Source organism: Centrocercus urophasianus, unplaced genomic scaffold, assembly GCF_019232065.1.
Source record: "Centrocercus urophasianus isolate 14NV4802_14NV808 unplaced genomic scaffold, USGS_Curo_1.0 seq_30, whole genome shotgun sequence".
Lineage (NCBI taxonomy): Eukaryota > Metazoa > Chordata > Aves > Galliformes > Phasianidae > Centrocercus > Centrocercus urophasianus.
Window position 1 is genome coordinate 11372026 of NW_024884867.1, and position 19659 is coordinate 11391684.

The 19659-nt window shown below is 44.7% G+C and overlaps 1 protein-coding gene across 10 annotated transcripts in view; it reads left to right on the top strand.

The window, feature by feature from the left end:
• The window catches only part of ARVCF (ARVCF delta catenin family member), a 201410-nt gene that overhangs the window by 101085 nt on the left and 80666 nt on the right, over nucleotides 1-19659 (top strand). For 2 of the 10 annotated variants that reach the window (XM_042828535.1, XM_042828536.1), the window contains exon 1: nucleotides 5599-5694. The exons of 5 other annotated variants lie outside the window; for them this stretch is intronic. In XM_042828535.1, coding sequence (XP_042684469.1) covers nucleotides 5614-5694 — 81 coding nt within the window. In that variant the 5' untranslated portion in view covers nucleotides 5599-5613. Of the gene's footprint in view, nucleotides 1-1443; nucleotides 1534-2014; nucleotides 2107-5598; nucleotides 5695-19659 lie in introns of those variants that run through there. 3 more of the 10 variants (XM_042828544.1, XM_042828538.1, XM_042828543.1) reach the window with 3 other exon arrangements.

The window sequence follows — 19659 nt, forward strand, 5'->3', positions numbered from 1 at the left end:
CCACATGGCTGTGGATGTCTGTGAGCACGAGGCCCCGCAGCCTCTCGGGGCACCCTGTGCCAGTGCAGTCGGCCACGTGGTCACAAAGTGCTCCGACAGCTTCCTGCGGCCCACTTGGTGCCCCTTGTTGTGTCCCAGCACCTCTGAAAAGAGCCTGGCTTTGTCCCCTTCTCCTCACATCACCCCTTCAGGTAGTTCTGCACACTGATGAGCTCCTCGGTGAGGCTTCTCCAAGCCAAGCAGCCTCAGCTGCAAGGCTGCTGCTGCAGAGCAATGTGTGCTGCCAACTTTGCTGCAGCCGGCTGGGAAGCTTGTTGGGCTTCAAGTGAAAGTTCTTCAGCACGCTGTTTGGAAACAGTATTCTTCAGTTTGAAACAATTTTAAAAACAATGCCCTGAGCATGCCAAAAAAGCTGAAAAATTTCAGACGTGGCCTATTTAAAAAAATAAATATGCAGAGCATTATTTTTTAAGCTCAGCTGACGTTGTTGGGAGCAATCAGCTGTTTTTTTAGAAGGATGCTTGTTTATCTCATGCCATTATTCTACATGTCATTGGGAGCAAACAGTACTGATTTCTGCAGTGTCGTTAGTTTCCAACTCATTCAGTGCCACCTCTGTAAGTTCGTGTGGAAGAGCAGTGAGATAGGAAGCTGAACTGAGAGCTGCAGGTGGTTTGTCGTAATTCTTACTTCTTGTGGGATGCTGAATATTCCTTACTGTTGAGCAGAATACAAAATAAGTACTTTGAACACTGCTGTTGTAGACTGCCATGAAAAAGGTGCCAGCGAGTGGAAATGCGAAATGCAGAAATCCTTGTTGTGTGTCACCTCCATTGACTTAGATGGCACGTAAAGCTGCATACTGGATAGGGCACAAGCTTCCTTCTTTGTTGGTTAGTTTTATGGTTGATGTCCCTTCCATCAAGGTGATGTCATCAGTGCTTATAAATTTCATGTGGAATATTTTTTTCACCTTGATTATGGATCACCAGCTTGTGTATTTATCAGGATTCCCGCCCTCCCACATTAGGCTTGAATGTTTACGTACTCTTTTAGAGGATGATAAAAAGAATTTTAAATCAGGGTTGTGATGTGTAGTTGGAAGCAAAGGCAGAAATCCCAGCTGAATTCTGCATCTGTTTTTAGTGGCAGCAGGAACTGAGAGGAGACAGTCTCGAGTTTCAGCTCTTGAACAGTGTTATTGACTTCAGGGTTTGATTTAGATCCGTGTTCAGAAGTGTCTTTGTAAATGAATTGATGCTGGAATTGAACCAGAATTGCTGTAGGTTTACAGAGGCAAACTTAACAACATTTGGAATAACTGTTTTGGTTCACAAAGTGATCTGCTGAGTTACAGCTCTTGCAAGCTTCCACCCTTGCATCCGGTCAGTGCAGCAGTGAAAGAGAGGGAAATGTTGAACAGTAACTATAGAACAAACATTTGGTAGCTGAGCAGTATGGCTGAGTGCAGGCTAGCTTTTAATCGTGTGTGGATCCTGCTGCTGTTTCCAGAGGCATTTGGAACGGCAGAAGGTAAGTTAGCCAAGTGCAGGAGGATCATTGCTGGGGTAAGAGAACGGCAGGTGCTTTGTCTGCCTTAGGAAAGTGACAGGTGTTGATCACTGTTGGACTTCTTTTGCTCGCTGCTGGAATTGAGGTGAGGTTTCCCTTCCAGCAGCAGTGAATAATTCCAGCTCCACGTTTCCCATCTGACGTGACGAGGGTGCAGTGTGATGTTGATGTATCAGTGAGCTAACCTAAGTGCTCCCTGATTTTGGAATGCGGTCATTGACATTGTTACCACCCAGGTTCATGTCCTTGGTTATCTTTGCTGTACTTGGAAGGTCTACAAAGCAGATTCAGAACTTTCTGTGCCATAGAACTTCCCGGTTTTATTTATTGTTCTACAGAAATAATCAGAAATTTTTCCAGGGCTGTCTGGTTTATTCTCCCTCTCTCTTTCCACCTTCTATGTTGCATGTCTTCCTTCTTTTTTTTTTTTTTTTTGGATCACTTTTGCTGCTGAGAGCTGGGCTGCAGAAGGGTTTTGTCCTGGCTCTCATCTTGGGGAACCCTGCTCTGGTGTGCTGCTTGCAGAAGAGTCTTGTAAGATGGCAGTGGGGAACAAATTCAGCGTTCTGTGTATTTGTTGACCATCTTTTATGCAAAGAGAATATCAGGAAGATGTTACCTTCTAGAGTTTGGGATAATTTAAGAAAAAATTGCACTCTTTCCCTGAGCGACGTGGATTTTAGAACATTGGCAAAGACCAAAATGAGCTGAATACTAAAATGATCTGACTGCTAAATGTGCTGGCTTGAGTTCCAGATAATGTTCTAGAATCCTTAGATAACATAGAGAACTATGAAGAGAGAGGGTATATTTGGGCATCCCCTAAGTCCCATAAGCTGGGTCGTCCCCTGGTCACCTCTCATTCATGTCTCCTCTGAAGGCTCAGCACATTGGCTTCTGCTGGGACTCCTCGGCCACGCTGTTCTTCAGTGAGCTGAGAGGAAAAGCAGATTTTGGAGCTGCTTGTTCTCTTTGTATAGCAGTTTGGAAGCCTGAGGTTCAGCTCATTGCTGCCCCTCCCCTCAAAGAGGCAAGCAAATAGAAGGCAGTCACTGGGCCACTTAAATATCTGAATGGTTGGGCAAAGTGCAGCATGCCTTCCCTTGCGGGTTGAGATGAAGGTGATGTGTGAGGGGTGATGTGCCAGGAAGCATGGCTGTAGGGCTGAAGATCAGGCCCTTAGCTGCTCCCAGCAGCAGCAGTGCTTCCAGATGCTTATCCTTGTGCGATCAGAAGGCGGTGAGAGATGCGGCAAGTAGAACGTATGTAGTAAACATTGCCCACAAAGTACTGACAGAGGAGCTTTTGCAGCTCCTACAGCTGCAGTCTGGAGTCTGACCTGGGTCTGATGGCTGGTGTGAAAAATAAATTAAAAATTGTTTCTCTTTCTTCCACAATTTGTTCTGCTGCTCCTGACTGTTCTTCCTCCAGACTTGGGATTCTTCCCAAGTTTTTCAAGTTGCATTTCTCTTTTGCATGTACATCATAAGTACCTGAGCCACAACAGACATCGCTAGAGGTTATAGGCGGCGATGGCTTTTCACTGATGGCAGCTGCTCTGTTCTATCATGCACCCTTCCTCTCCCTTTTCCTGGTTTGTTTTGCAGTAGCCGTACGTGAGAGTACAGATGCATGTAGCTTTGTCTACACGCACGGATGTCTCCACATTATGTCCCTGGGCAGCTTGGAGTTACCACAAAGGTACAGTTGGAAAGAGCAGGCAGGAATGGGAAGACTGCAGAAATGGAGGGGACAGAAGTGAACCTGGCAAGCAGAGTCTGGCAGTTCCTCCGTGGTTGTTAAGGAGCCTTTGTGTGCAGCTTCTCTAGCTAGGCTGATAGGAGACAACTTCCCCTTTGAACACAGTGCTTCTGCTGTCAGGGTCTTGTGTGGGTCTCAGCTTTCTTTCTCTGCTGATGCATGGGGAAAATACGACCGTATGTGACTTACTGAGGGAACTGCTTGGTAGAGGGGGAACCATCAGAGAGGTTTTGCAGCTTGGGTAGATTCTTGCCCCCTATGCTCTTTGCTACCAAAAACCTGATGGCACCCCACATGAAACAGGAGGCTTGCCTGGTGCTGTGCAGTTTAATTATTGGGGGATGCTCTGGAGCTGTGGGAGGGGTCACGTTTCTGAAAGTCTTAGCTAAGTAGAGCTGTATTTTAAAAGTAAGAGAAGGGAGGGAGAGTGGGAAATTCTTAACAAATGCTCTCAGCTTGTTGCAAACAGAAGGCATTATTTATTTTACATGATCCGTTTTCTTCCTGTTGCATAATCTGTCATTTTTGTGTACTTAATTTGAGGGAAAACAAGTGGATTTGGTCAGTAATTTTCTCCCTGTGGTGATATTCCAGATTATTTCGAAGATGCGTCCTTAATGTTGGATTTTTGGTGTATGTAATAAACTTTGTTGGCTGTTGGGCTGCTTAGGGCACTGCTCTCTGGGCAGTGGGGTGTGAGCACAAAGTGCACTGCAGTGCTCTTGGCTGGGACTGAATGGAAGTTACCCGAGCGGGAATTTCCTGATGACACCAGAGCCTGAACATTGGCATTGTGCAATATGCATGGTTACAGTGAAGCAGCTTTACTGGAACATAACAGAAAGTCCCTTCCAGTTCAAACCATTCTATTCTTAGTGAAAAATAAGAAGTAGAATTGCCTGTTTTCGTTAAGTGATTCAGAAACTCCAACTATTCTTTCACACAGAGGCCATTAAAGCATCTTTTTGAAATCTTTGCAATGCGTGATTCTTGTGCTGTTCACAGTCATCCCAGTGAGTGCACACAAACTAAAAAGCATTTTGAAACGTCTGCATCAGTGCTATTTTTGCAGTAATGAGAGAGCCTAGGTTTGCTGGAAATGGAAGGCTTAATCTGTACAACTCGTAAATGGCTGCCAGAGGAAAGGCTTGGAAGAGCCTTTAATAAGATGGTTGAGACAGAGGAAGAAAAGATGGAAAGATGTCTGGAAAAGATTCTTCATTTTTTTGTGTTTAAAACTGTGTAGGATGTAGAAGGAAGAAGCAAATCAGGATCCCAGCACAGTGCAGTAATTGGGATGAAGGGATAAAGTGGGTGCAAGATTTAATTAAAAAAAAAAAAATAAAAGTGGAAAGAAATGGGAATATTTCATGGGAAGTAATGCCAGCACATATAAACCATTACATCTCCATCTAACCTCAGGGCAAAGAGATGTGATTCAGTAGCCAGTCTCTGTGTGCTGCTATACAAAGCAAGTCCTGCTGAGTTGGGTGTGTTTGATGTGGACGAGTCGATGGCTGTGTGCACGTTCTGTGTCTGAGAGAATATGACATACATGGTGCCTCCCCAGTTTTATAGACATGTCTGTGTATATGTACATAGTTGTTGAAACAGCTTAAACATAGTAACCCACTGGATATGGCGTTGTTTCACAGAAATCCACCTACCTTTACATCTGTCGGGCTTTGTTTTGGAAGCACTGGTATTGTGTGTTTAATCACAACATTAAAACTGCTGTTGTCTGCATTGTGTGCTGCTGTAATGGGACCGTGTGTGCAGTTTGTGTGCCTCACTCTGGCTGTTCGTTGGGTAAGGTCTGTGGAACTCAATTGGCTGTCGGGTTATGGGGTCTGGGCCCTTCCCTGTCTTAAATGTCTCCCAGTTCTGTTAAGCATCACTTAGCATTTTTTCATGTTCTTGAGAAATGCTTCCTGTGTTGTCTTTGAGATATCTGCCTTTGGCATTGCAGTTGTTTGCAGGCTTTAAATAACTCAAGCATTTAGTTTAAGACTAAAGGCAGTTCTGATTCCCAAAAAGATTGGATGACTTTAATAGGAAGCTTTTCTTTCATCAGAATAATCAGCAGTTTTGAAAATTCAGCATTCTTTTGTCACATCAGTTGCATACGGCTGTAGTTTTTATGTGGGGAAATAAAACAGAATCCTTCTATTTGAGAGGTCATCCTACATGGGGCCTTGAATTCCTGGCTTGTTCCATGAGATGGGCTGAAGATGTCGGTCCTTGCTGCTTTGTTGGGCAGCTCTGCTACGTCAAGCCTAAATGGAAAGGGGAAAACATCTGAACCCAGTCTCTTTCAGCAGGCTTGGCTGTTGCCTTGCATCTGTCTCAATCTCAGGAAGGGTGAGTATCGAAATTTAGGTGATTTGGTTCCTCATTTATTCCTCATTTTGAGTAAATATAAACTATGCTTTTGGGGACAGTGATGTTGAGAATTGGGAAAAGTCTGGAAGTCTTCATGTATGGTAGTCTCTCACAGGTGCTAAAACACTAAATCCTCATGCAGGGCTTGTTAGCTGACAGTGCATTCGGGTTTTAACCCTTACACTTAAGCACGGGTTTAAAATCATATTAAATTGTATTAAAATCATATAACTTGCTCAGGTTGGAGTGTTCTGCTCACATTCTTATGTATAGGCATGTAAGCTGCTTGTGATCTTTGGAGAGGAAAGAGACCATAAATAACTTGGGTTTTGAAATATACATGCATGGTTTGCAAGGCTGTCCTTGGGGAGCAGTGGTAGTGTGCTGTGCCATAAGAATGTAAACTATCAACAGTTTATGGTTTGTGTGTTGAGGCTTTTTTTGTTTGGTTTTTGTTTCTTAGCATAATGAAGAACTGTATTTGTTTGGGGCCTCAGTGAGCTGTTTCCAGGCCCTCCACATTTTTGATGACGTTAATTTCTGTATGTGTGTTTTAATTTGGTTTGTTTCCCATTCTCTTGACAATGCTGGTTGATTCTCATGTTTTCCTGCAACTAGCTCTCATTACTGAGTAGGCACGAAGGACAACAGGATTCCCTGCTGCCAACAGGCTTTCTTCCAGCAAGCTGCTTTTTTTCTGGAGCAGATGCATCTTCTTTGCTAGGTCAGGGAAAGCTCTGCAAGACTCTTCTGCTACTTTGCCCAAGCGCTTGCACTGCTGAAATCTGGAAGCCAGCCACTGATCACATGAGCATCACACAGTGTTTTCATGAATTCAGATGCCACTATGAATTTCACAATTCAAGGAACAATGAAGCTGAGCCCTGGAATTGGTGACCCATCAGAAATTATGTACTCTGGGTATTGATGTTTTCATTGGCTTGATGGCTTGATATTTGCCTCACTTGGAGGCCTGGCTCTGTTCTTGTTCTCACAGGTCAAGTGAGAACTGGGCTGGTGAGGAAGTTCTGCATTCTTGTGAGCTCCAGAAGACAGTTCTGGACTTCTGGACTCTGACTCACCACTCCATGGGACTGCAGGAGGAATTCTGACTGTTTGGTTAGGGGTGCAGAGCTTCCCAGGGGAAAATATGGGTTTCTTTCCAAAAACATATTGGTATCTCCAGGGCTGAAGCCATGTGTCCCACTCTGCTGGAGCAGCACAAGGGCTGCCATCTCTGTGCCCTGGCAATAGGGAGACAAGCCCATCTTCATTTTCTGATGTTGTAGCTGAGCTCCACATCTGCAGCTCATTGCTGTGCCTGTGTGATACAGCTTCCTTCAGCAGACAGCTTGTAGAAATACTGCCCTCTGCTTCTGAGACTCCGTAAGGGGATAGGACCCACTTCTGTTCAACTCTTTAACTTTTAAACGTGTTTTTATTCCCTTTTGCTTTCTGTCTTCCTCTCCCAGAGGTGGCCCAAGTGTTTTAGAAACAACATAGTCAACTGGAGTTCATTGAATAATTCAACTGTTGCCTGAAGTGATAGTAAAAAGAGGACGACCCATTTAATAAATCAACCAGAGCTAAAAGCTCTGTGGTTTGTAAAAATGTTCATCTGCCCTGCCTGTGAACTATCTGAGTTTCTCTTCAGAAGCTCCTTTTTTTCCCATCCCTTACGTGGGTTTTGCCTGTTCCAGAAGGGTTCCTTCTCACCTGAGCCACCCATGGTCTCTCCATACAACTTGTTTCTGTTCGGCAGATCGATTTCAGAGAGCACCAGGGGCTGTAGCTTCAGCAATGTGGGATTCCATGACCCCTCCTCTCCAGCCACACAGTGCTTCTGTTGAGCTGTCCTCTCCCATCATTGCTGCGTGGTGCTTCCTTTAAGGTCCTATGAGGTCTTCTTGTACTGAAGCCACTGCTGCAGCAGGAAATCCTCCAGATGTCACCTGGGGGCTCCTTGTCTGCTCTTACCCACAAAATAAAGCAATCTTTTGGGCTGCTTTTTGCCTTCTAAGCAATGGGGAGTATCCTTTCTTTTTCCTTTAGATCAGAGAACTTCCTAAGCGCTTGTTGCTTCTTATTTGTGCACTGGAGATCTGTTATCTGAAACAGGTTGAGATGCAGAGTGCTGTCTTTAAGGGAATTGCACAGAAATATGAGTAGCTAGTTAGTAAACCTTCTGCAGGAGACATTTTTGTCGGTTGCCTGTGTCAGCCTGTTCTTTTAATCTCTTTAGACAGGGGCTTGGCTGTACATCAGTGTGTTGCGGTATAAATTGCTTTTTTCATTGTTACTGTAATTGTTAACCAGTCCCACAGCCGTAGGCACCCAGCCATCACAGCATTATTTTTCTGCTGGGGTGCAACGTTTCGTGGGGCGCTCTGGGATCCCATCCCAGTTGATAAATGGGCTTCTCAGTTGTGACTTGGTTGAAACACTAGCGAAGTGTTTGCTTAGAGCCTTGCTACATGCCTTGAAACATCATGCCTTGTAGTTTATTGCTTTTTTCCTTATTTTAGTGGCCTCTTCTTCAGTCTGCATCTGGGCTCGCACTGGCCATGTTGGATTTTTGAGCACTGCGCTTCAGAGGCTGCTAGGAACGAGCATATGAAGGCTGATGTGTGCAAATAAATGACTGTAGGTCTGAAATCAAAGTCTAGGGATAAATGGTCCGCTTGTTTCCCTTGCTTCTTTTGACCAAAGACTTGAATTACCAACTACAGTGCATGCTGTGCTGTGTTAAACAGCACTGAATGGGAGGCTGCAGTGAGCCCCTGACCTGGGTTGGGTTGCTGGGGTCGGTGCCTCAGTGCTGAGCCCAGGGCAGGCTTTGCTGTGAGTGCTGAGGTGGTGCCTTCTGCAATAACGTTCTGTGCCATATGAAGCATCCCAAACCTCTTCCTTAATCAAGAGAGAGCGAGGAAATGTCATGCCTGGTAGTTTTCAAGAGCTTTGGGCTATTTTTGTACTCTGCTGTGTGTATTTTTTGTAAGTGATTTGATTGCTTTCTCTCTAGCTGTAGGGCAGAGAGCTTCCTATTGCAACACAGGCCTCTTCCCCACCTCCTTCTATCAAGTTTATTCACAATTAAATAAAAATAAAAAACTCTGGCTGTTCTCATTTGTTTCTCTTGACATGCAACCAGTTTCAGAGGATGTATTCCAGACATAAGCTGGAGAGCAGCATGTCTGGGTTTTCCTGTGCCATCCCTCCCCTCCACCCTGAGATCTCTCGGTGTGTGTGGGTTCGTGTCCCTTGAGAGTTCAGAAATGCCCCAGGTCCAGAGGAGGAGTACACCATAAATGTTACCTGCTGAAGCCTTTGAGAGCTGATACATTGCTTTTGTTTTTTTAAGCTCTTCCGTTGAAGCAACAGGGTTTCAGGTAATGCAAGTGAATATATAACCTTCTAGTTGCAGAACACTTCTGTCAGCGGGTGATTTTGAGTCCTTCTATAAATGAGGCTTTTGCTGGTCACCTTGAAATGTCGGAGAAAAGAGCAAAGGCCCAACTGTTCAGTGCGCCTTCTTGAGCCTACCATCAGTCATGGTTTAGAGTCCAAGTCTTGTTTAAGAAATTCTTTTGAAGTAAGCATAGCTGATTTGGAGGGCTTACTTTTCAAAGAGAGATCAGGGATTTAGTTTGTTTTTAAGCTCCATTTAAAGGTAAGCCTGCCAGTTTTTACTGATCAGCTTTAATTTAATTTTTCCCACTTGCCATGCTAGCAGCAAGATCTCTTATCTACCTGTATGCCCGGGCCAAGTCAATAAATTCTAAATGACTCCTCAATTATTTTCCATCTTGCACATTTTTGTGAGGTTATGGAAGGGCTCATTTGATGCACACTCAGATGAGCAGAGGAAATTAAACTGTTTTTCCTTTCTTCCCTCCCCATAATGTGGTTTGACTTGAAATCATAAAATGCTCTTGTAAGGTCTCTGAAGTAGACAGTGGAATTGCTCTAAACTATCTTCGTAAGTACAGATGTAAAAGTGTGGAGTTTTTTTCTGTTTGTAAACTGACTTGTGTTTTCCATTGAAATCTGGCTGTGCTGCTAAAAGGCTGTCCTGTCCCAGTGTGGAGGAAGGACTTTGTGTTACTGTAGAACAAAGTGGCCAGGGGATGTGATTTTCATGCTGTGTCATCGTCGTGCAACCATGTTGAAGTCATTGCCCTCTCTACTGTTTTTGCATAATCATATTGAGGAATCTGGCCTCTGCAGAGCTGACTGCAACAAAAGATGATTATGTTTAGTAAGTGCTTTGCTGTTGGATGTGTTCACACAAGCTGCCCAAAGCACAAGCCATCCTTACGCTGCTGCTCCCAGGTGCCAGCTGCATTTGTTTGTGCACGTATGTAAGTCACTGCGGGCTGCTGCTGTGAAGGCTGGTTCCAAAACTCCGCTCCATCTCTTACTACTTCCTTAGACCATGGTTGCCCTGTTCATGCCCTGTATCCTGTATGTAGGAGACAAAATCTCTTGTTCCTGTAAGGTTTCTTCGGTTGCTTGTTGCAAGGAGATTAAACCTTTTGTATTGTAAGGAATGTGTGCATCTCCAGCTCTAGTGGGAGAAACACTGGGCATCAGCAGAACTTCAGGTACCTTTAAAAATGCTGCCTGACAGGTCAGAAAAATGATAAGCTTTAAAAGACCAGCCGGTAAAGCCAGAGCTACCTGGTGACTGTTACATCTGCACCACATTAGCAGCAAATCAGAGGAGTTTTGTGTGTACATGTTCATATCTTTGTGCTAAAGTAGCGCAGTGGTTTGAATGGCTCAGTTAGCAACAGCTGCCCTGTTTTTGTGGGAGAAGGAGGTGGTGTCTTTAATGGAGGGCTGGTGATGGGCCAGCAGCTCCTTGGCTGTCCACCCTGCAGCCTGCCAGCAGGGCCCATGCATGAGCCAGCCCCAGCGGCACAGCAGATGGCAAGACCAGCACTGTGGTGAGATGCTTAATAAGAGCAATTGCTCCTGGTGAGCCCCGTCTATTGATTAATGAATACAGAAATCAGCAGTGAGGATGCAAGGTGGAAAAAACAGCTTCCCCCAGGAGGATTACTGTAAAGGTGAGGCAACAGCGAGCTGCTGAGCTACAAAATTAGCTACAAGAGCCTTCCTAGGAGAAGTGCGTGAGTGCTGTGTACAACTTGCAGGCAAATTTGACTCTGAGGCAAGAAGAACCTTGAGTACTGCTGTGTTTTTCGGCTGTTTGTCTGAGCAGGGTTTGAGTTTGTGTGACTGGAGGAATTACCCAGGCTTGGTATTTGTTATGACAGCCCCACTTTTCTTCATGTCAGTGTGAAGTAATTGCATTTGAGATGTGACCTATGGGAGTGTAGAGCTGGCTGCAGTTTGGAGACGAGAACTGTTTGTGGTCTTGGAGGAAAAGATTTTTGTAAATGCACACGGATGGATTTGCGAGAGGAGAAAATACTTCTGAAGTTCATAGAAGTGCGGAGATTGAACTGCAGGATTTTGATCCAGTGGAGAAGGTTTCTCTTAGTACATGGGGATAAGGAAATGGGGGCAGGGAGTGTTTCCAAAATGCTGCATCTACTTTTGTAGAAGCAGTTTTCATTTGTCTGCCAGCTAAAAGTTGAGAACTTCTCTAAAACTTCTCTGAATTATGCTGTTGTTTCCTTTGTTGTTTATTTGCCTTGCTTTGTTGTTAGATCACATTAAGGCATCTTCAGATATGATTGTGTTGATGCTTCCCAGGAGGAAAGAAGTTGTTATTAATAGAAATGAGTTTTAGCAAAAATTGAGGTTGGGCGTTGTGGAATTAAAACTCTGCCGATAACCTGAACTTAAACTTGAAAAGAAGATAGGCACATTCGCTTTCCTTTATAAATGGATGACAACCCTTTTCCCCCGGCTCTCCTTTTTGCTACTGGTTGAGTCTGGTGTCCTGCTTTGGCATCCTGTTCCATGGGACTCTTAAAATGAGCAGTAGCTGCAATGCACTGGAAAGAAGACCTGGGTTCGTTAAGAATGGTTGTGATGGACAGCAGTTCTGTAGGAGTAAGTGGCATGGCTTACTTTGGCCTGGTCCTTGGATTGAATAGGACTGTAATAATAACTGTGCAGCAGAACTCCTTTTGAGTTGTATTTGATGTTTGTAAAAGGTTGTTGTGAAAGGGGAAGAAGGAATGGCTTGTGCTGATGTGTAGTCGAGCAGCTGGCTTTCCAGAGATACTAAATGGGAAGCTGAGTGCTTCAGGCACGTTCTGAAGGAGACGGATGCTAAGCATCAGTTGCTAAGGTAGGATGGGCAATAAAGAAGCAAAGGGAGAATGGTGCTTGAAAGCATGAAAGATTAAAAGTGCTGTTCAACAGAAAGGCTAGTGTATTGAGAATTTAAGAAAATCAGCTCAATATTAAGGACAGTAAGTGCTTTGGCATGGAGAATACTTAGGAGAAGTAGCAGAACTGACTGAATTGGTGCTAATAAGAAAGAGGAATGGTATGAGGGAAGAGGACAAGATATCAAAAGGCTTGAGGGCCCTAGGAATGCACATCCTGACAGCGAACTTGAGAGGATGGTACAGTTCTGTGCTTTGGGTGTTTCTGTTGTGTGCTGTTACGTTCTCATTGCTGTGAGAGGGAACTGTGATCCATGTTCACGGGAGTTCTGCAGTTTAAAGCCCTGCCTTGTTAATCCTTTGTATTTTAGTCCAGCAACGATTTGCATTATAGCAGCAGCCTAAAGTGATATGCAACATCTGTGTACAGCATTGCTGAAATTCCTAGTAAATGAGTTCCAGAGACAACCTTCCATTTGTGGGGTATTTTGCAAAATCTGCTGTACAAAAAGAATGTTAACCAACCTAACGCTTCAGGGACCTGAGATGCTGGAGGACTGGAGTCTTGATTTGGAAGACAGGAGAGGGCAGAGGTGGCTCCAGCTGGGCAGCGCTGCATGTGAGCCCTGCTCCCCTGCTGCAGAGCTATGTGTCATGTGAGCTCCCTGTAACTGAGGGGGAATCCATCACCAGGAGGTGCCTCAGCTTCCTTTCTGTGAAGTATGTAGCCTTTGAAAAGAATACTTTTTGAAATTTTGAAATTGAAAATGCAGAGAAGGTGGTGATTGCGAGCTGCAAAACGCTGGCAAGTTGTTGAATTAGTATGAGTTACACAATATGAATAAAAACAAGGCCTTTGTTTGCCTGGGATGTCTCCCGCAGTACTGGAGAGCTGTTGCTGTCCCTGCTTTGTAGCAAGGTCACTTCTGTCAATACCATCCAGATGTGTATCCTCAGGGTTTGTCTAAACATGGTTTTCGCTGCGTGGCGTTAATAGCTCTTATGCTGCCTGCCAGCAGGGTCGCGCCCTCCTGCTTTCACCTCCATGTTTATCCACTTTTACTGCCCTCCCACTGCTTTCTGGATTTTTTCCTCTCTTCAGGTGTCTTAAGAAGTCTGGGGGGGCAGTAAGTCTCCTTTCTTCTTATAGGACTCTCTTGTGGTGCAGGAGAGGAGGTGGGAGTCAGACCAGGCACGTGCTTGCTCGGAGATGGCATTGCTCTGTTCTGCTCTTGCTCCTCTTTGACAGCTACCAGGTGATTTCTAGTAAGGCTCAGGAAAGGTTATGAAAGATTTCTTCTCTTTGCTGGTGGGTGAGTCAAGGATGCTGTGCATGTGTGAACGCGAAGGGATGAAACCAAGCACATCCCCTGCATGGTGTGGAACGCGATAGTGTCATTGCTGAAGGCAGTTAGTACTGAAGGCAGAGGAGATAACTGCTTCAAGCCAGCGTGGACATAATCCAATCAAAACTTCATTTTTTTTTTTGCCTGATTGTGTTGGCCCGAGCAAGTCAAATGTTACCCAATTTTCTGACCCAGTTCTGTTTTGTGCCTCCAGGACAAACTGTTACATGCTTCTGTCTTTTCAAATATGTTTTTCAGTGTGTTTCTGTGAGTTCCTGAACCAAGCTGGAGTTTCTGAACCATTCCAGGATTAGAAAGAAGTGCAACACTAAAGGAAAAAAATTATAAAAGCATCCAGTTAGATTTGTTGTGGGTTTTTTTTCCCAATTCTCATTTCCTTCTAACGGCTTTTATCCCAGCTGAAACAACGTGTTCCTGCAGCGGTACTGTTGTGATGGGATGGATTTAGCAGAGCTGTGCCTTTTGCAGCCTAGTGTATGTAAGTGGTGAATGAGGCTTCCTGTTGAACACTGCTTTCTGCTCAGGCTTTTCATTGCAGGACTGCGGTGGTATTGGCCTTCGTTGGGTTGTCTGAGGTTGCTAAAGGATCTTTTTAAGTAGAAGTGCTCCGAAACACATTGAATGTAAATCCCGTGGCTACCTGAAAGTTTAGTTTTTTGGAATGGGGAAAAGGTGTGTGGGAGTGAGCCGGGCTGGGTGTGCAGCAGGATGTCTGCAGGGTGGAAGCGACTGTCTGGCTCCTCAGTTCTGTGAAATGGCCGAGAATGGACGGCTTCTGTGGTGGTAGTTCAGAGATGCCCTTTGTCACTGAGGTTATTTAGTTATTTAGTTATTTAGTTTATAACATTGAATCCAAAGCGTTGTTATCCTTCTGACTTTCTGCCCTCTTGTCATTTAATTGTGCACTGGCTGCACGAGCCTGACGTGGCTCTTGACTTCAGTGAGGTCACGTTCCCTGGGTGGAGTTATGCTGTAGGTGAATTTCACTCAGTGCTGAAGATGGGACCCTGGTTGGCTCTGCTGGCTCTGAGGCCTGCCTAGGGCTGTGTCTGCATATGAGGGCTGCTTTTTTAATAGCTCCCCTGGGCTGCACCTGAACAGAAGTTGGGAGGCAGAGGTTTACTTTCTGTTTGGTGTAAATTCTCCCCGTTTGTCCTACAGATGTTTGGCCAGATCCAAGGTTTTTTCTCTCTCCCACACCCAAATGCCTGTAGTTCCTGAGAGGAGAACAGTGTTGTGAATAGAACTGGCGTGCGCTGTGCAGTTGGATTCCCATGGCTCTGTCAGCATGGGTTTGCCTCCTGTGTAAATCTCCAGGCTAACATCCGAGGTGCCTGGTAGAAGTAACAGCCTGCGTCATTTCAGGCGCTCAGTGAGCAGTCGATAGCAGGCAGTTTATCACTTCCCTCGCTGTTGCTAAATGAAAGGTGTAGTCTCACTGCTTTTTCATGCTTTACTTTATTATTAGCTTCTCAAGCTCTTATTTCCAAAATTGAAAGAGTGACACAAGTAACTACGCTGTAATTGTGATCCCAGTGGTACATGTTCACTTCTTCTTAGAGCACAAGTGATTCCATGGCTTGAAACTGCAGTGTGAGGAAGGGCAATTAGGAGTCTGTTTAAATAAACATCCAGTACTGAAGGCTTGGGCTGCCCCTGCTCTGCACTGACTGCTGCTTGGAATGGCTTCAGGAAAACACCACTCCCTTAGCAGGAACTCATGTGGCTGGGGCTTTGTGCCCATTGGTTTCAGTTGTGTTTTCCCTTTTGGAGTGAAAGTCGATGCGCATTTGTCCACCGAAAGGCTCACAGTCACTTTGCTTTTATTTTTTCTGAGCTCCAAATGCTGCACTCTACCTGAGGGTTAGGGTGCTCCTCAGCAGTGGAAGGGGGTGGTGAGCTGCTCATGCAGCCTCTTACAGCGCAGCATTTGTAAACTTGAACTTCCATCTCCAAGGAAGGAGTAAGTGCCCTTCAAACTGGGGTGCTTTCCCATATGTTAAAATACCCAGAAAAGAAGTAGTTATCTTCTAAGCCTATGTGAATGCCAAACTGAAATGGAGCATAGGAAGGTGAAATGAACACTTGTTGTTTTTCTGAAGGAAATCACAAGTACTGTGCCCTTTGGAAGGAAATGGATGGCGGCTGTAGCTGCGGGCAGGCAGGAGTGTTGTAGCAATTCCTTGTGCACTCTTGAAGATGTTTTGCACTTGTTCCCCAACTGAGCTCTATGGTGTATATTTAGAAATCCTATTTATCAGAGGAATTGTTGTTGTGGCTATATGCAAAATACTGAGCTCAGAAGCAACGGATGAGGGAGAGTGGATTGGTAATTGACAGGTTTTCTCCTTCGGGTAACGCTGTCTTTCATGACCGAAAGCTGCGCATTGCTCTGAAATGAAATTGGGATTATTAGAGTAACGAACCCAAAAGCACACACAGAGGCTGTGGAGGAGCTGATGTTAGAGCAGGAAGAGGAATCTTCCTAATGCAGGCGGTGTGGGGCTGCGGCCCGATGGAGCGGCCCTGGGGGCAGACGGTGGTGAGGCTGCGGAGGGCAGGCGGCCTTGGCAGGGCAGGTGCCTTCAGTGCCTCTGATCTGGTGTACGGTGAGCGAGTTTGTTTAGATGGCTGTAATGAGTGAGATGAACGGTGAAATAATTAACGAAGCAGACACTTAAATGGTTATTGCGGGTTTTAGAGCTGATGTTATTGAGATGAATGAGGTGGGTAGTTCTTCTATTGGCTACACCCTAGCAAAAAAGGTTCATTTATTTTAAACGAATGAACACCACCAGTGCAGAAAAATAGAATGGCATTCACTGGAAAGACAGCACCGTGTTCTTCCCTTGGGCAGAGAGCATCAGAGGCTCTTTGGTGACTTGTGTGCAATTTGTGAAAATACTTTCTTGTTTTTTTTAGATGCAGAACATTTTCTAAGTCCTTGAAAGAGCAGCAGAGATTTATCACGTGTCACTATATAACTGTCTAGATAGTTGATGCCAATAAAACAGGTTAACAAAGTGCTGTTTGAGAGTACTTGTGTAAGCATGTGACTGTTTTGCCATTCTCTGAGCTGCTGTTTGTAATCCCCTAAGTGGTTCTGAGGCCAGAGCCATCAGTCAGCAGAGCTGCTTACACCTGTATGCACCTGGGGACTGGCTGCTGAGCTGAGAATCTTTGTGCTGGGACCAGGCAGTGTTTGAGTGGCTCTCCCTCATCAGGTCAGTAATGGTTGACATAACCAAACCAAACAGTCAGCCCCTTTTTGTACCCTGAGTAACTTCTATGGTTCTTACTCAGTACAAATAATACGTGCAAGCCCCTTAGTTTGACTTTAATACTTCTACACACACCACTTGTAGCCCACTGTGAAGATCTGCTATCTTTGTCCTGCTGTTGTTGTGTTTGGAGAATGCTTTACACTAAGGAAATATTCCATGAATTTGACAGACGTTGGGATGGCTGTGCTGATCTGTGTTGTCTGTGTCAGAATGAACGTTACACAGAACGTTACACAGAATGTTCATGCAAGGTGTCCTTGCATTAATTTTATTATTATTAAAAGTGCCTTCATTCCATAGTCATTGCTACGTTTTGCCAGTGGATTAATTTGATTCCAGACCTTTGTTTTTCCTTTGAAACAGAGCATTTGCCTCAAGAGTTACTCTGAGAATCTGTAGCTGTTTCTTTCCTTACAGACAGCTTCTAGGTAATGCACAACTACAAAAGAAATCTATCATCTGACAGCACGTACTGTGAAGGCAAAAGCTGGAGTCAGAAACTTTGTGAGAGTTGGTGGTTTATTTATATCTTTCAGTAAGTCAGTTACTTTTGTCTGGGCAGATCTCTAAGGGAAGTTCTTTTTAACTCTCTTGAAAATTCTGAACAATGTTTTCCTTCTTGAGAGCAGAGACAGATAGGGAGGTAAATCTAAATCAAATGTCTCGGTTCCACTGACTGCACGAATCATGGATTCATAGAGAAATGAAATTATAACTGTGGCTTCTCCTTTTTCACCAGTCCCTAACTGGCATTCCTTCCCCACCCCCACCTGCTTTGTCGGATGCTTTCATGCTTTGGCACTCGAGATGCGTTAGTTTCTCACAGGCAGCTTGGGTTAGTTTCTCTGGAGTCCCTCTAGAGCAAGAGCTCTCTGCGAGGGGCTGCGCTGCCTCCTCACACACTGAGCATGCTTTTCTCTGTTGTCGGTTGCTTTTTGGACTATATTTAGCAGTTCCCTGGAGCTGCGTTGCAGACATGAGAGAATGAATGTGACATTTTGTGAAGGACTGGGCATTGGATGTCATCTTTCACCGCCACCTGGTTGGTCCTTCAGCACAGACCTCGAGGCCCAGCACTCCCTCCTCCCGTATTTCTGGGGTGAGCTTGAAACAAATCACTACTTCACATCTTTTCACCTACTCTGATTTGTATAAAATCCAGAGATAAAGGCATGTTTGCAGTTTAATCCGCCGTATGGTGGTAAACTTCTGTGATAGAAGATGAGAGGTTGGCGGAACCATCTTCAGTGATTTGGGTTGGCACGTGCTTTGTGTACTGAAAATCAATCATCCTCACCCATGGTTTTTATTGAGAAACGTTGACTCCTCAGCCGTTGTACTACAAATGAAACATGCTGCCGTTTTTGAGCGTCTCCAGCTGGATTTTACGCCGTGTTTCTGTTCTTTTTCTTTCGAAGAAAATGGTGATGAAATGGTAAGGTCCGAGAGCTGTCTGTATTAGATTTGCTTGGAAATGAATCCTTGCTGAGCTCCAGGTGGACAGTGTGTTACAGAATCCTCCCTGCGTGCACACAAGGTTGTGACACAAAGCCTAGTGATTTGCAGGGAGAGGATCCTTGCAGAACACACAGGTGCCCAAGGAACAGCTCAGGTGTGTGTGAAGGGTTGCTGAGGTTACGCTGACTTGATGTTGTGGGTTCTGTGGTTGCCACTTCAGTGCTCTGTGTGGGCTCATGCTGCAGCAGAGTAGCTGGAAACCAAACATTTATCATTTCTGTTGTCTTCTACTTTTTATTAGCATTGGAATAGAAATATGTGCTCCTAAATGAAATGTGAAAGGATTTAATCATTGGATGGGGCAGATATTCTGGCGTGAAAATGAACAGCGCGTAGCTTTGGGGAAGATATGCCTGTTTTTGGAAAAATGAAGTTTTCCCAGTTCCATATAACATTGCAAATCTTTCTGGAGCTCCTCTCAGACAGAGGAAGCATCCCACCTTGGTATATGCTGCATTTATCTGTCGTTGAGATCATGCAGCTCCTGTAGAGACAACCATGATGTCCCCAGATCCCCAGCGACAGCCCCAGGGAGGCAGGACCCCTCTGCTGAGCCTCCTCCCAGTGGGTTTTGCACTACGAGGACCCGCGGTCCTTTCCCACGTGCTGCCTCCATCCGGCTTTGGGGGAAGAAACCGCAGAAATGGGGCCGAGATCTGTGCTGCAGTGGAGAAATGTTGTGTTGTAGCATGGTGATTGGCAGTGAAGATGTAATCTCCCCACCTGGTTCTGACAGCTAATTAGTTCTCTTGTGAATCTTAGCACTAACAAGGTGTAAATGGTTTACAAAAGCTATTTCCCACTGACCATTTGAACTTGCTTGATCGCTGATAGGCAAAGAGAGCTGTGGATTTCACTTCATCCTGATGTTGCTGCAGGTGCAGTTAGTGTTCTTGAAGCAATTCTTTCAGTGACTTGTTCTGAAGGTGTTTTTTTTAACCACGTAAAACTATTTAAATAATTATGTGGATTTGTATCAGTATTTACTTACTTTTTGCTGAGTATAAGGATGGAAACCTATTATTGGAATGCAGATACCCTGTAAGGGAGAACTGCCTTCATTATAAAATATGGCAGTGCTTCAGAACTGGTGATGTGCTGGAGACATGACCTGACTAGAAGGGGATTCTGCCAGAAATGGTGAAGGTGATCTTCCCTTATGGCTCCTCATGATCTTTTTGTTACATGAAATACTACCTTCTTTTTTAGAAAATGTCTTGTTTCTTGTGTTACGTGTGCAGCTCTGTAAAGGAGAAGTTCTTCATGAGAAGCTGCAAGGAATGCAGCAGTCTGCCTGATGAACTCCCTCCTACTTGAAGAAGCTGTGGTTAGAAATGCTAATGATAACAATCAATTATGTCTTTTAAAGAGCAGTAACGTTTCAAAAAATATCCTAGTTGAACTTTGTGTATACTTCTGTACTGTGTGTATACATACGGCTTTTGTTGTAAGCTTTTCTTTTGGAAC